Source organism: Peromyscus leucopus, chromosome 4, assembly GCF_004664715.2.
Source record: "Peromyscus leucopus breed LL Stock chromosome 4, UCI_PerLeu_2.1, whole genome shotgun sequence".
Taxonomy (NCBI): domain Eukaryota; kingdom Metazoa; phylum Chordata; class Mammalia; order Rodentia; family Cricetidae; genus Peromyscus; species Peromyscus leucopus.
The window spans coordinates 95515198-95529373 of record NC_051066.1 but is presented as its reverse complement, the minus strand read 5'-3'; the positions used below and the strand labels follow the sequence as shown (position 1 = coordinate 95529373).

General features: G+C 50.0%; 1 protein-coding gene across 3 annotated transcripts; it reads left to right on the top strand.

Moving 5' to 3' along the window:
* Positions 1-2364: 2364 nt before the first annotated feature.
* LOC119087877 (RNA polymerase II-associated protein 1-like) lies at positions 2365-14168 on the top strand. Of its 3 annotated transcripts, none has more exons than XM_037205122.1 (9): positions 2365-2681; positions 4808-5064; positions 5534-5682; positions 5932-6021; positions 8549-8669; positions 9478-9699; positions 11354-11533; positions 13150-13265; positions 13497-14168. In XM_037205122.1, exons 2-9 carry the CDS (start codon positions 4887-4889, stop codon positions 13632-13634), a joined length of 1194 nt encoding a protein of 397 aa, XP_037061017.1. In that variant the 5' UTR covers positions 2365-2681; positions 4808-4886; the 3' UTR covers positions 13635-14168. The 3 variants fall into 3 exon arrangements, with proteins under 3 accessions (XP_037061017.1, XP_037061015.1, XP_037061016.1); XM_037205120.1 differs by having other exon boundaries at positions 8546-8669; XM_037205121.1 differs by having other exon boundaries at positions 2367-2461; positions 8546-8669.
* The last annotated feature ends 8 nt before the right edge of the window (positions 14169-14176 follow it).

Sequence of the window (14176 nt, the reverse complement as noted above, 5' to 3'; positions counted from 1 at the left end):
TGCTTCCTGAGTGCTGGGATTGAAGTCATGCATCACCACCACCCGGCTCTATTCTGATTTTCTGGGACAGGGATTCTTAGATGTTTGGTACTTCCAAGCCATCATCACATCAAAAGAGGGGTTGTGTCTCACCTTTATGATGCTAAGGCTTGTCAGTAAAGGCTGGGAGTGGTACCTCCCAACATGGGGGTGGGGTTGGGGTGGAGGCAAGAGGATCGGAAAATTCAAGGTCATCCTTGGTTTCACAGTAAATTCAAGGCCAGCCTGAGCTTTACATTAGACCTTGTGAAGATTCAAAAACAAACTGGCCGGGGTGTAGTTAGTTGGTAGACTGTTATGTACATTGGTGTTTTGCCTGCACGTATATATTTGTATGAGGGCATCAGCTCTTCTGGAACAGGAGTTATAGACAGTTGTGAGCTGCCATGTCAGTGCTGGGAATCGAACCCCGAGTCCTCTGCAAGAGCAGCAGTGCTCTGAACCACTGAGCCGTCTCTCCAGCCTCTGGATCCATTATTTTATTGAGCTATGGTTTCTTCCTCTCTTTCATTCTGCAGTCTTCGTGCCAGTCCCTCCCCCCACCTCCAGAACATTCTGGCTGTCCTGGAACTCGCTTGTAGACCAGGCTGGCCTCATACTCACTGAGATCCGCCTGCCTCTGCCTCCTGAGTGCTGGGATTAAAGGTGTGTGCCACCACTGCCTGGCAACAGGACTTTTTACTTTATCAAAACAGAGCCTTGGGCTGGAGATAGCTCATCAGTTAAGAGCACTTTCGCACTTGCAAAGGACTTAGGTGTGGCTTCTGGCACTCTCATAGTGACTCGAAGCTGTCTGTAACTCCAGTTCAGGATATCCAACACCCTCTTGATGCCCTCTTTTTAATTCCTGGGGCTTCGGGCACACAAGTGGTAAATATACACACATGCAAGCAAAACACTTATACACTTATACGATTAAATGAATACATATAAAAACATTATTTTAAAGAGCACCTGTTGCTCTTCCAGAGGACCTGGGTTTGATTCCCAGCACCCACATGGTGGCTCACAACCATCTGTAACTACAGTTCCAGAGAATCTGACTCCCTCTTCTGGCTTCTTGGGGCACCAGGCATGCACATGGTACACAAATATACATGCAGGCAAAAAAATTGTATATTTAAAAGGTTTTTGTTTTGTTTTGAGACAGGCTTTCACTGTGTATCGCTGGCTGTCCTGGAACTTACTCTGGCCTAGAACTCACAGAGATCCACCTGCCTCTGCCTCCTGAGTGCTGGAACTAAAGGTATGTGCCACCACTGCCCCGTTTAAAAATAAATAAATAAATCTAAAAATAAAAAACAGGGTCTCGAAACTGGGCGGTGGTGACTCATGCCTTTAATCCCAGCATTCTGGAGGTAGAGGCAGGCAGATGTTCTACACAGTGAGTTTCAGGACAGCCAAGGCTACACAGAGAAACTCTGTCTCAAAAAACCAAAAAAGATAAAAGAAAACAACAGCAACAACAACAACAAAACACACACACACACACACACACACACACACACACACTTTGTAGCCCAGGCAGACCTTGAATCTGTCATCCTTCACTATCAATCCCCAAGGTACTGGGATTACACAAGCCTTCCATGTCACAAGGCTGAAAGAACTTCTCTCGTGAAAAGGTAACCAGTAATTGTTGCAGCCTGCTATGTAAGTAATCAGTGCAGGTGCTTAGATTTCAGACCAACCAAGTTCAGTTCAGTGAGCAGACCTGATGTGTAAAGGTTTTATTGTTGACCCTGGCTAGACCTTCAAGGGGAAAGACTTTTGGAGCGGGTGGCAGGGAAAAGGGGTTGCATTCCCAAGAAGGGAGACTGGCATGAACAAAGGCAAGGTGCTTAGGAAGCGGTAACCTTCATGACAAGGTCCTTCTCTTCCCGGTCTTCTCTCCAACACCCCAATTCTTACAGCGCTCTCTAGGAGTGTTGCATTCTTTGTGTTCCCCTCACGGTTACCTTCTGGCTGTAAGCACACTAGGGAGGTCACGTTAGCATGTGTGCAGGCTTTTGTACGCTGACTGCGAGCACTGGCGCTGGAATATAGGATGCAGTTAAGCGCGGTGGTGAGTGCAGAAGGACATCCGTGCCAGCATTTGCCTCTGCCAGCAGTGATGTGTGTGTGGAAAGGCCTGGGTGCAGTACACCAAACGCGCGTGTTCCAAGTGTCTGTACAGAGATTAGATGCCGCAGGCTTCGTTGCTTGGGGCTCAGGTTCGACGCGGGACAGGGAGCCCTAGAGCGCTGGCTGCCTAGCCAGATCGCCGCCGGCCAGACTGCTCGGCGGAAGCTGAATTCTAGCGGCGGCGGAAGTGCGGCTCCGCGCGGGCAAGATGGCAGCGCCCAGGCGTTCGTCGTTCGAGTAGGTGGCTGGCCGCAGAGACCCGCTTCAAGTGGCTCAGGCGGAGAAACCCAGGAGCAAGGTGTCCGATTATTTGTCATAACCTGCTTAGGAGTTTTTGCACAGCAGTGGCTGAGACCCCTGTGTTACACAGACCCGGGGCGCAGCCCTTCATTTTCGGTGGCTGACGGGTGTGACCCAAGATGCTTGGCTAGAGTCTCAGGCGCAGTCTCCGGACAGGTTGTGTCGTCAAAGGAAAGGCTGCGGTGTAAGAAGCAGTTCGAAAACCCAGTAAATCCATGGTTAGTTTTCCTTCGCTTCCGAGTTAATCTGTAGGAACTATCCTTACTGGGATTCAGGGTGTAACTTGTAGCACAAATTGATTTTACACAAATCTCTCCTGGAGAATTGTCGGGGAGTACATTGGCTTCTTTCCGTAGCACGGAACCAGCTATTTTCATTCACTGGGTTTATATAACAGGTACTGTGGTAGGCACGTTTCGTGCAATAGTCTTTGCTGTTGTTGTTTTGAAAGGTTTCATTTATCCCAGGCTGACCTGAAACTCCCGATCCTCCTGCCTCCACTTCCCAAATGCTAGGATTACTGGTGTCCCAGCCCTGTGCATTTTACAGTTGAAACTGATTTTGGAAGAGCTTAAATAATTTGCCTATTTTCACTCTAGTAAGTAGTGGAGCTGGTATTTGATTTCTGACTTACTGATTTCTAACACTACTGCTAAATTACCCCACAACAGCCCTATGTGTGTGTGTGTTTACTGGGCAATGAAACCAAGGCCTTATGCATACTAGTCAAGCACTATGCTACTGACCTACACCTAAAACACACACACACACACACACACACACACACACTGTCTCCTACCCTAGTAGCCTAGGCTGGCATTTACTGTGCCACTGACCTACAACACACACACACACACACACACACACACACACACACACACACAGTGTCTCCTAGCCTGGTAGCCTAGTCTAGCTCTTTTTTTTTTCTGAGATGGTCTCACTCTGTCATCCAGGTAGGCCTAGAGCTAACTATGTAGACGTGGAGAGCTGTGATAGTAACTGTGAACATTTATAGACTTTTGTACACCACTCAGCCCAGAGAAAACTCAAAAAGCTTTTTTAGGGGTAATATTATTTGGTTTTGTTTTTTACTTTTTGGGGACAAGGTTTTGTTATATTATCGCACAAACTGTCTTAAAGCTCTCGATCCTGCTTTAACCTCCTGAGTGCTGGGGTTACAGGCATAGCCAATCACAGATGACTTTTGGTTCTGTTCCTTAAGTTACACACTCACGTGGTTGTTTTGACATTTCTGTCCCCTTCAGCCCTTGTGTTAGGGATGTTTTCTATACTGGCCTCATGACTGTAGTCATCACATCTGATCCTGCACAGCATTGGATGAAGAGTAAGGGAGTACATTATTCTTCGGCACTGTTAGGATCTGATCTGCCTGGCTAGTATATCTCCTTGCTTCTTAGTGCCCTTAGCCATTAGAAAATGGCCAGCGTACTGGGCTCTCTCTCCCATGCGCCGTATTTTTACATTGATTTGTATTGCATTATCTCTTTAATGTATTTTGTGGCGGTAGGCACACGTGCCATTGTGCTTGTGGAGATCGGGGAACAGCTTGCAGGAGTTGGTTCTCTCTTTTGACTACGTGGGCTGGGCATTGAATCCCGGTTGCCAGGCTTGGCAGCAAGTGTCTTTCTTTGTTGGTTGAGCCATTGAGCCCTTGTTGATTTATTTGTTTATTTTCTTTGACAAGATCTCTCTATGTAGACCAAACAAACCTCAGATTCCCAGAGATCCACCAGCCTTTGCTTCCCTAATTGCCACCACACCTGGCGAATTTATCTTTTTAAAGTGTACAGTTCAGTGGCTTGTTAGTACATACGTAAGATTGCTACCAATATCATCTAATTTGAGAATATTTTGAGTATTTTGTCACCCACGGATTGTAAATAACCTAAATTGGCTATATATCCTTGTTGTTTTGAGACAGGGTCTTACTATGTAGCCTTGGCTGTCTTGGAACTCACTAGGTAGACCAGGCTGGCCTCAAACTCACAGAAATCCACCTGCCTCTTCCTCCCAAGTGGTGTACCACCACGTCCACTCTTGTTTGTTTTTTGATACAGGGTTTCATGTATCTCAGGCTGGCTTTTGAACTTACTGTGTAGGAAAGGATAACCTTGAACTCTTTACCTTCTTGGCTTCACTCCCAAGTGCTGGGGTTCCAGGTGTGTGCTACCTACCACCCTCGCCTTGCCTATAAATAATTTTACTAGATTGTTGTCCAGAGGGTGCTGATGGAGAAGGAAATATCGGTGAGGAGTGAGTTCACAGGAGCTCATGAAAACATGAAGATGACCAGTTATGAAGGCTGTTGTTTTACTGCTTTCAGGGGTGAATGAGAGTGAGTCTCCACACCAGGAAAGCAGTGCTGGAAGGAGTCAGACAAAGGGTAGAGCTTGAGAGCCAGGATGCTGTCCAGACCGAAGCCTGGGGAGTCTGAGGTGGACCTACTGCGCTTCCAGAGTCAGTTCCTCAAGGCCGGCGCAGCTCCAGCAGTGCAGCTGGTGAGAGGAAGTCGGAGACGTGGTGATGCTCATCCAGAGCAGCTTCCGCTCCGGGACCGCCGGGATGTGGTGACCCTGCACAGTGAGTGCCTGCAGGCATGGGCATGAGGAGAGAGGGGTCAGCCTGAGGGCCCGCTTCTACCCTGAGGTGGCTGAATTCTGCTCCAACTGTAACCTCTGTTGCTGGAATTTTGTTTTATTTTTGTTTTTAGTATTCTATTTTGAATTGTGAGAAAAGGTCTCACTCTGGCACTCTAGCTTATTTAGAGCTCAGTATTTAGCACAAACTGACTTTGAACTTGTGGCAATCTTCTGCCGAAGGTTGCAAATACTGGGAGACCAGCTGTGCACCACCACACGCAGCTCTGCAGCTCTACAGCTCCATTATATAGATGAAGAAACTGAGGTTCAGAGAGGTTAATGTCATACCCAAGGTAGCACAGCTTGAGCCAGGGCCCAGAGCAGCTGTCTTGTTATTTGCGGCTGTCTCCAACCCAGATATCTTCTTAGGAAAGTGTGAATATACTCAACATCTGGGTTCTTTCTTTCAGATCTCCCGGATTTGCCCCCAGCTCTGGTGCCTGCTCCTGCAAAGAGAGCTAGAGCCGGCCCTGGCCACCCGCTGCCAGAGGATGAAGACCCTGAGGAGAGGCTGAGTAGGCATGACCAGCACATCACCGCCGTCTTGTCGAAAATTATTGTACGTGTTAGGCCAGCTGGGTGGCAGGGCATCCCGTTGGGGGCAGAAAGGGTTTATGAGCAGAGGGCGCTGCAGAAAGGTAGACTTTCCCACTTTGCAGTCCGTCAGGTTAGGGCTGGGTTAGAGCTACCTAGAGCAGATCCAGCGTAGGTTCCTGAACCCCTGGAATGAGGGTCTTGGGGCCAGGGGAATAGGGTTCAGCCTGGAGAAACCCGTGCGTCTTCATTCCTTTGTGTTTTGTTGCCACAGGAACGAGATACAAGTTCAGTCGCCGTGACTCTGCCCGTGCCCAGTGGCGTGGCTTTCCCCCCTGTGTTCCATCGCTCCCAGGAGAGACAGGTGAGTGGGGGGCACCTCAGGTGGGTCCTAGTCAGGGTTTCTATAGCTGCAGCAAAACACCATGATCAAAGCAGCCTGGGGATGAAAGGGTTTATTTCAATTACGTTTCCATATCATAGTTCATCAGTGAAGAAAGTCAGGACAGGAATGTAAACAGGGCAGGAACCTGGATGCAGAAGCTGATGCAGAGGCCATGGAGGGGTGCTGCTTACTGGCTTGCTCCTTATGTCTTGCTCAGTTTGCTTTCTTATAGATCTCAAGTCCACCAGCCCAGGGATGACACTACCCACAATGGGCCGGGCCATCCCCTATTAGTCACTGATTAAGAAAATACCCTACAGATAGATAGATTGTTTTTTTTTTTTTTTTTTAAGATTTCTTTATTTAATGTGCACTGGTGTTTTGCCTGCATATACTCTGTGTGAAGGTGTCAGATCCTCTAGAACTGGAGTTACAGACAGTTGTGAGCTGCCATGTGGGTGCTGGGAATTGAACCCAGGTCCTCTGAAAGAGCAGTCGGTGCTCTTAACTCTGAGCCATCTCTCCCGCCCCCTACAGATGGATCTTATGGAGGCATTTTCTCAATTGAGGTTCCCTCCTTTCACGTGGCTCCAGCTTGTGTCCCTTGGCAAATGCTATCCAGCACAGGCAGTGCTTAGAGAGTGAGTGAGTCTCAGGATGAATCTTCTGTAGGCACTTTGGGAAAGCTCTTTTTTTATTTTAAAACTAAGCTGGATGGCCCAGCACTCCGGAGGCAGAGGGAGCTGGGTCTCTGTGAGTTGAAGGCCAGCCTGGTCTATAGAGCATGTTCCAGGACAGCCAGGGCTACATAGAGAAATACTTTTTAAAAAAAAAAATTTTTTTTTTTAAACTGTATATGTATGGGTGAGTATGTGCACACAAGTGCTGGTGCCCACAGAAGTGAGTTATACGCTCTTATAAGCTGCCTGAGGAGGGTGCTGGGATTGAACTTGAGTCTTCTGGAAGAATGGCGAGTGCTCTTAACTGCAGAGCCATCTCTCCAATCCTCTTAAAAATTTCACTTTTCTCTGTAGAGTGTTTTGCCGGCATGCATGTATGTAAGTAAGTACACCACATTCAAGCCTGGTGCCCATGGAGACCAGAAGAGGGTTTTGAGCCATGGAACTGAAATTAATGGATGGTTGTGAGTCACTTTGTGGGTGCTGGACTCAAGTCGTCTACAAGAGCGGCAAGTGCTGCTAACCACTGAGCCATCTGTTCAGCCACACCCCACTTTTTTTTCTCTCTCTCTTTTTTGGAGATAGTTTCAGTAGGAGGCTGGCCTCAGACTCACGGGAATTTTGTTTTCCCCTCAGCCTTCCTAAGTGCTGGAATTGCATTGTTTCTTTGCAGTGCTGGGAACTGAATGCAGTGTGCTTCTGGTGCTGGGCAGACACTGCACCTGATCTCTATCCACTGTCCAAGTCCTACTTCCTTCCTTTTTCTCTTGGTGTGAGTGTGTGTGTATGATGTGTGTGCACACGTTTGTATGTGTGAACTCTGGAGGTCAGAGGACCACCTCAGGTGTCTTCACGCCTTCTAATCTTTGTTGTTCCCTGCTTTGCATGTCAGACTAGATGGCCTTTGGGTTTGTTTTGTGTTTTGAGACAGGGTCTCTATGTAGTCTTGGCTGACCTGGAACTCACTGGATAGACCAGATTGGTCTTGAACTCACAGAGATCCTCCTGCCTCTGCCTCCCAAGTACTGGGATTAAAGGATTAAAGGTATTCACCACCATACCCAGCCTTAGATGGCCTTTGAATTTCCAGGGTTTCTTTTGTCTCTATCTCCCATCTTGCTTTAGAAGTACTGGGATTACAGATATGTGCTAATTGTGCCCAGTTTTACTTGGGTTATGGGGAGTTCAAACTCAGGTCTTCCTGCTTACAGAGCAAATACTTTTTTTTTTCCCCGTTTTTCGAGACAGGGTTTCCCTGTGTAGCTTTGCGCCTTTCCTGGAAGTCACTCTGTTGGCCTCGAACTCACAGAGATCCGTCTGCCTCTGCCTCCCCAGTGCTGGTATTAAAGGCGTGCGCCGCCGCCGCCCAGTCAGAGCAAATACTTTTACTGTGTATGTGTGTGTGTGTGTGTGGTGTGTTTGTATGTGTGCTCACAAGTGTGTTCATACCTGGGTATAGAGATCAGAAGAAAACTTGCAGGAGTCAGTTGTGCCCTTCCAACCCACGGGTCCTTGGATCAAACCCATGTGGCCAGGCTTCAGGGCCCCTTACCAACTTAGCCCTCTTGCTGATCCTTTTTTCTTCTGACACAAGGTCTCATTTCTTGGTCTGGCTTCAGACTTGCTGTGTAGCAGAGGATGTCTTGAACTCCTGCTCTCTCTGCCTGTACCTCCAGAGCGCTGGGTTTTAGATGTGTACCACCATATCCCAGAAGTTCTGCTTTCTCTGAGAAAGTTTCTTTCCTCTTTGTTCCAGAGCCTTGGTTAAGGAGCTAAGGAAGAGCAGGTAATTAATAACAGCTTAGGTTTTTCTCTTTGTCTAGCAGGGGAAATCGGCAGCATCGGGTAAGAGGAGCATCTTTGCCCAAGAGATTGCAGCCAGGAGGGTGAATGAAAACAGGGTCCCAGCAGCTGGGGAAGTTGTCCCCAGCCTAGACCCACCAGAGGGTGAGTGCTGCTGAAATGCTTGCATTTAGTCTTTTTTGTCCCTTATAAATATGCTTTGTATTTCTGGCTGTGGTGGGATGGGGCAGAGGCAGGTCTGAGGGATTCCAGTCTGAGCTCGCCTGTAATGGAGGATGACTTTAAAATTGTGCCCCTCCTGCTTCCCATGGCCACCATGCCCAGTTTATATGGTTCGAGGGGTCAAACCCAGGGCTTTGTGTATTTTTTTAAATAAAGAATAACTAGCAGCTGGGTGTGGTGGTCCACACCTTTAGTCCCAGCACTCAGGAGGCAGAGGCAGGTGGATCTCTGAGTTTGAGGGTAGCCTGGTCTACAACTCCTTCAAGCATACTTTTAATTGATTTCATATAGAAACTACTAAGGGAGGGTGAGTAATTAATTTTGCTTCTAATCCTTGAGTGCTACATCATCTACAGTATTGAAAACCCAGGCTCATTGGTGAAGAGTGAGTATTGGGGGTGCCCCCCCCCGTTAGAAGTGTCTGGTAGAGACTGTAAAAGCTATTGACCAAGTTTTCATTAATGATGTGAATTCCTAGTGAAAGAGCCTGAGGTAAACCGGTGGTAGGTGGCTACGTCGGGATCTGATGGTTCAGAGGGAAGTCTTCCCATAAAAGTCTTAAGTGAAGAATGAATGAGAAGCTGCCACCTTGCCTCCCCAGAAGGCCTGGACTGCTGTGTGGTTTCCATTCTGTGTCCAGTGGGACTAGCTGCCTCACTGAAGAGACCAGAGGGTCCAGGTAGAGCCGGGCGAGGGCAGGGTCATAAAACTGGTGGTGCACTTCTTTCAGGTGCTGTGCCCTCTGAGCCACCCTCCTCCAGGGACAAAGGCAGCCAGTTTCCAGGGGACAGCCATGACTTCCACAGATCGAATCTGGTCACAGGGAAGGGCCTGAGGAGCCAGGCGGCCGAGCAGGAAGCCCAGACCATCCACGAAGAGAATGTGGCAAGACTGCAGGCCATGGATCCTGAGGAGATCCTGAAGGAGCAGCAGCAGTTACTGGCTCAGCTTGGTATGGGTGCTAGGTCTTCTCGCTGGGGCCAAGCTAAGGAAGAGCTGCCCCTTGTTGGGGAAGGCCTTCTGTGAGGGCCAGGCACTTCGCTGTGTGTTGGCTTGTTTATTTTGGTAGTTGGAATTGAACCCTGGTCCTTACATATTCTAGGCAAATGCCATACCACTGAACTGTACCTCCAGCCCCTAAAGTATGTACAAGTACAGATCAGACCTGTTTCAAGTATTTATTTACTTAGTGGCATTGGAAATTGATATGCTGCATGATGAATACTTTTTGTGCATTTCTTCTCTTTTGTCCTTAAACTGTTCCTCTTCCCCTGGGAGAGATATGGTATTAACTTAATTTTTACTAATGAGACAGAAACCAAAAAACAAAAAAAATAGCTGGGCAGTGGTACTGTACACCTTTAATGTCAGCATTCACGAGGCAAAGGCAAGTGGATCTCTGAGTTCGAGGTCAGCCTGGTCTACAGAGTGCCAGGGCAGCCCAGGCTACACAGAGAAACTGTCTCAAAACCAAAAGCAGCCACGGCTGTGCTGCTCAGGGTGCAACCGGCCTTGAACCCCAGCACTTGTGAGGTGGAGGGAGGAGGGCCTGAGTCCATGCCCAGCTCCATGCCTAGTTTGAGGCCTGCTGTCTCAGTGAGACCCTTCTTCACCAACAGAAAATGTGAGACTTATGAGATGGCTCAGTGGGTAAGGGTGCCTGCTGAGCAAGCCTGACGACCAGGGTTCGATTCCTGGAACCCCGTGAAGGTGGAAGAGAGAACTGACCCCACTAAGTTGCCCTCTGACCCCACATGTGCACCATGGCACATATAACCTCCCTATATCTCCTGTAACAACTTAAAACAAAGAATTCCTCGAAAGGGGAAAAATATGAGGCTCAGAAATTAAGAAATTCTCCACAAGTCACATAGATGGTGAGAACTGTAGAGTGGATTAACTGGGGAAAGTGTGTGTGGGGGGGGGTGTTGCAGTTGAAACCCAGAGCTCTGCACATGCCAGGCAAGGCGCTTTATACACCTGGCCCTGTGTTTCGGATTAAGACACAAATACGGATGAAATCTAAGATTTAGTGCTTCTCACTGGTCTAGCCCCCGGCCCATCATGTGTGACTGGGCTGCCTGCTGCTGGTCCCGCTGTGCTTTATCCCGGCCCATACTTCATCACCGGGTGTAAGCGACTACAGTATTCCTGTTGCACCTGATAGGGTGCTGTGCCGCACCTTTCTCCCAGTCAGTCCTGTCCCCGCTGTCTGCTGAGCACTTAGGTAACGTGTGCTCAGTTTTTAGTCAGTGTATGTGCAAGCTGACGGAGGACAAATGGAAGAAAGGCCTCTGTTCAACATCCAGTAAACCACAGCTGCTTCAGACTTGACCTGGTGGCAAGCCGAGGCTCAGGCATGGGAACCTGGGCCAGAGGACTGGAGCGCAGGGCCTCTGGGGGATAGTCAGGCCCCAGGGCTGTACAGGTGTGGGCTGGCAGGGTCATTCAAGAGCCACAGGACAGTGCAGGGGTCCTGGGCTGTCGGGGGAAGCAGTTTGTCTTGTCCTTGGCACCCAGGCCTGGGAGACTTTAAGCCGGTGTCGGGTGTGCAGGAGGCGCGGGAGTACCCACCCTGCTTCTTACTCTCTCCACCTTTACCCCAGACCCCAGCTTGGTTGCCTTCTTGAGATCTCATGGCAATGCCTTGGAGCAAGCAGGACCAAAGGCCACCAAGGAGCAGAGCCCAGGAAGTCCCACAGTTCCTGTCACTAAAGAAGAGCCCACCATGTCAACTTCTGCCAGTGAGTCCAGGAAGGAGGACAAGCCGGAGCCAAGAGCCCCAGGTGTGGAGGAGAGATGACGTCTTTTGATGGATAAGAGCAGGGAGGAAAGGGGGGCGGTGGTGGCGCACGCCTTTAATCCCAGCACTCGGGAGGCAGAGCCAGGCGGATCTCTGTGAGTTCGTGGCCAGCCTGGTCTATAGAGTTAGTTCTAGGACAGCCAGGGCTACCAAAGAAACCCTGTCTTGAAAAACCAAAAAAAAAAAAAAAAAAAAAAAAAAAAAAAGAAAAGAAAAAAGAAAGAAAAAGATTAGAGAGCGAATATGGGTTGGAGATTTAGCTCAGGGTAGAGTGCTTGCTATAGAGCGCTTGCCTAGCAAGCGCAAGGCCCTGGGTTCGGTCCTCAGCTCCAGTTTAAAAAAGAAAAGGAGAATAGCCAGGTATGGTGGCTCACGTCTTTATTTCCAGCACCCTGGAGAGGCAGAGGCAGGGGATATCTGTGAGTTTGAGGCCAGCCTGATGTCTCCATATCAAGTCCCGGGACAGCCAAGGCTACAAAAGAGGGGAGTGGGCTGCTGGGATGACTCAGAGAATAAAGGTGCTCGCCACCAAGCCTGAGAGCCTGAGGTAGACCCCTGGAACCTACATGGTGGAGAGAGAAGCAGCTCCCAAGGGCCGTTTTGTGACTTCCACACACGTTGTAACACGCATACACACCTACCCCTCATACACAAAATAAATAAATGTGAAAAAAGAAAAAGTAGAAAAAAACTGCTTTCTCCTTGGCCTGGCTGGTGGGAAGAGGATGCTCCTCTGCCCTTGGAGGTGGAATGTTGATCTTCATTAGTGCCTGTAAATTGGCAGGGATAGTCCTCCTCTGCTGGGGCACGTCTTCCTGCATACACTTCTGCTTGCTTGTCCTGTTCCCCCCCTCCTCCCCACTCCTCCTCCCCACACCTGAAGAGGCAGCAAGAAGTCACCCGAGAGGCGGTGATGCGGCTCCCTCCCATCTTCCCGCCCTTGCCGCTGATGCACACAGCTCCTGCTTCGTCCTCTTCCCTCAGTGTTGCAGGGCTGGCAGGGCCAGGCTGAGGGGAGAAGAAGCTGATGCAGGACCTCAGACATGCCAGACCAGAAGCAGAGGCCAGTGGACACACTTATTTCCAGAAACAAGATTATTCCATTAGGGATTAACAAAAGAGAAAATTGAATTAGGACCCGGAACCGCCTGCTCCTGGAGGCCTGCTGGGCCAGCCAGGCAGGCTGAGGGGGGGTGGGGTGGGGGAGCTGAAGGATGTGGTATCCTGGGCCACTGGAGCAGCTTAGCTGCCACCTCTTCTTTGTCCCTGTCCCTGTCCTTCAGCGGTCTGGGACCAGAGAGTGGACTGCTGTACCTCCCTTGGCCTGTGGTGTCCTGTCTTCCTCTTCCGTTCCTCCTCCTCTTCCTTTTCTCCTCTTTCTCCTTCGAACAAGTCTTGGGGGTCAGCGAGGGGCTGGAGCCAGGACTGCCTGTGTCTGCTGTAGTTGAAACGTTCATCAGTTCCCAGGGGTTCCAGCCCCCAAGCCATGCCATGTAGCCATAGCTAGGGGTAGAAGCTGCTAGATTCAGTGCAGAGGGCCTGTGGCCGCTGACAAGTGAGCCAAGCCCCCGAAGGAACACTGTGCTTCTCTCTCCCTAGCACTGAAGCTGCCCGTGACCCCCCACAAAGAGTGGCTCCACATGGACACGGTTGAGCTGGAGAAGCTCCACTGGACCCAGGACCTGCCCCCGCTCCGGCGGCAGCAGACACAGGAGGTGAGGGACCAGGGGGGATGGGGCTGCTGCGCTCCTGCCCAGAACTGGGCCTTGAGAACGAGCTCTCCTGTGCCCTCAGCTTCTCTCCTGTCTCCTGCCTGCCCTAAGGAAATGAGCCTCGTTTCCAGTCAGAGGTAGAGCCCAGACCTAATCCTAAAATGCTTGAGCTTGAGGTGGTGGAGTATGGAGAAGTTGCCGCTGTTTCAAGCCCAGTCTTTTTCTTTCTCTTAGAGAATGCAGGCCCGATTCAGCCTTCAGGGAGAGCTCCTGGCACCCGATGTGGATCTGCCCACCCATCTGGGCCTGCACCACCATGGAGAAGAGGCAGAGGTAAGGTCTGGGACCCAAAGAAGACTGGCAGGTGTTTAACAACTGCAGAAAAGGAGCTCCGGTCTGCTTTGACCTGGGTGCCCTGTTCAGCTCCCGGCCTTGCTCTCACTCAGTTTCTTAGAGTCAAAATGCTGTTCCTTCTCTGGCATTTTGCTGTGTTGTGGAACTCAAAAGCCAGGCCTTGCATGCTTTCCCTCAGGCCATTCCATGTCTCATGGGGCTGCCATCCTGTTTTCCTCTGTCTGGCCTAAGTCAAGCCGCCCCTTACCTGGGAACGTTCCCCAGCTCTCCTTGGCTCTCAAAGTGAGGTCCTAGCCCCTCAGCCTGGCAGGACAGTCTGTAGGTCCTCCAGCTCTGCCTCCTCTACTCCTGCTCCACCATCCGCTGAGGCCGCCACACGATCGCCATTTTCACAGCCTAACAGGGCTCCCTCCAAGGAATGTCCGTACCCTTAGCTCATGCTGGGCCATTGGAGCCGCACCTACCTATGGAGACAGTCCTTTTCCACACCTGTCTTCTGACTGGAAATTAAACATCAGCTACGGGCTGCTCTTTCAGAGGTCCTGAGTTCAATTCCCAGC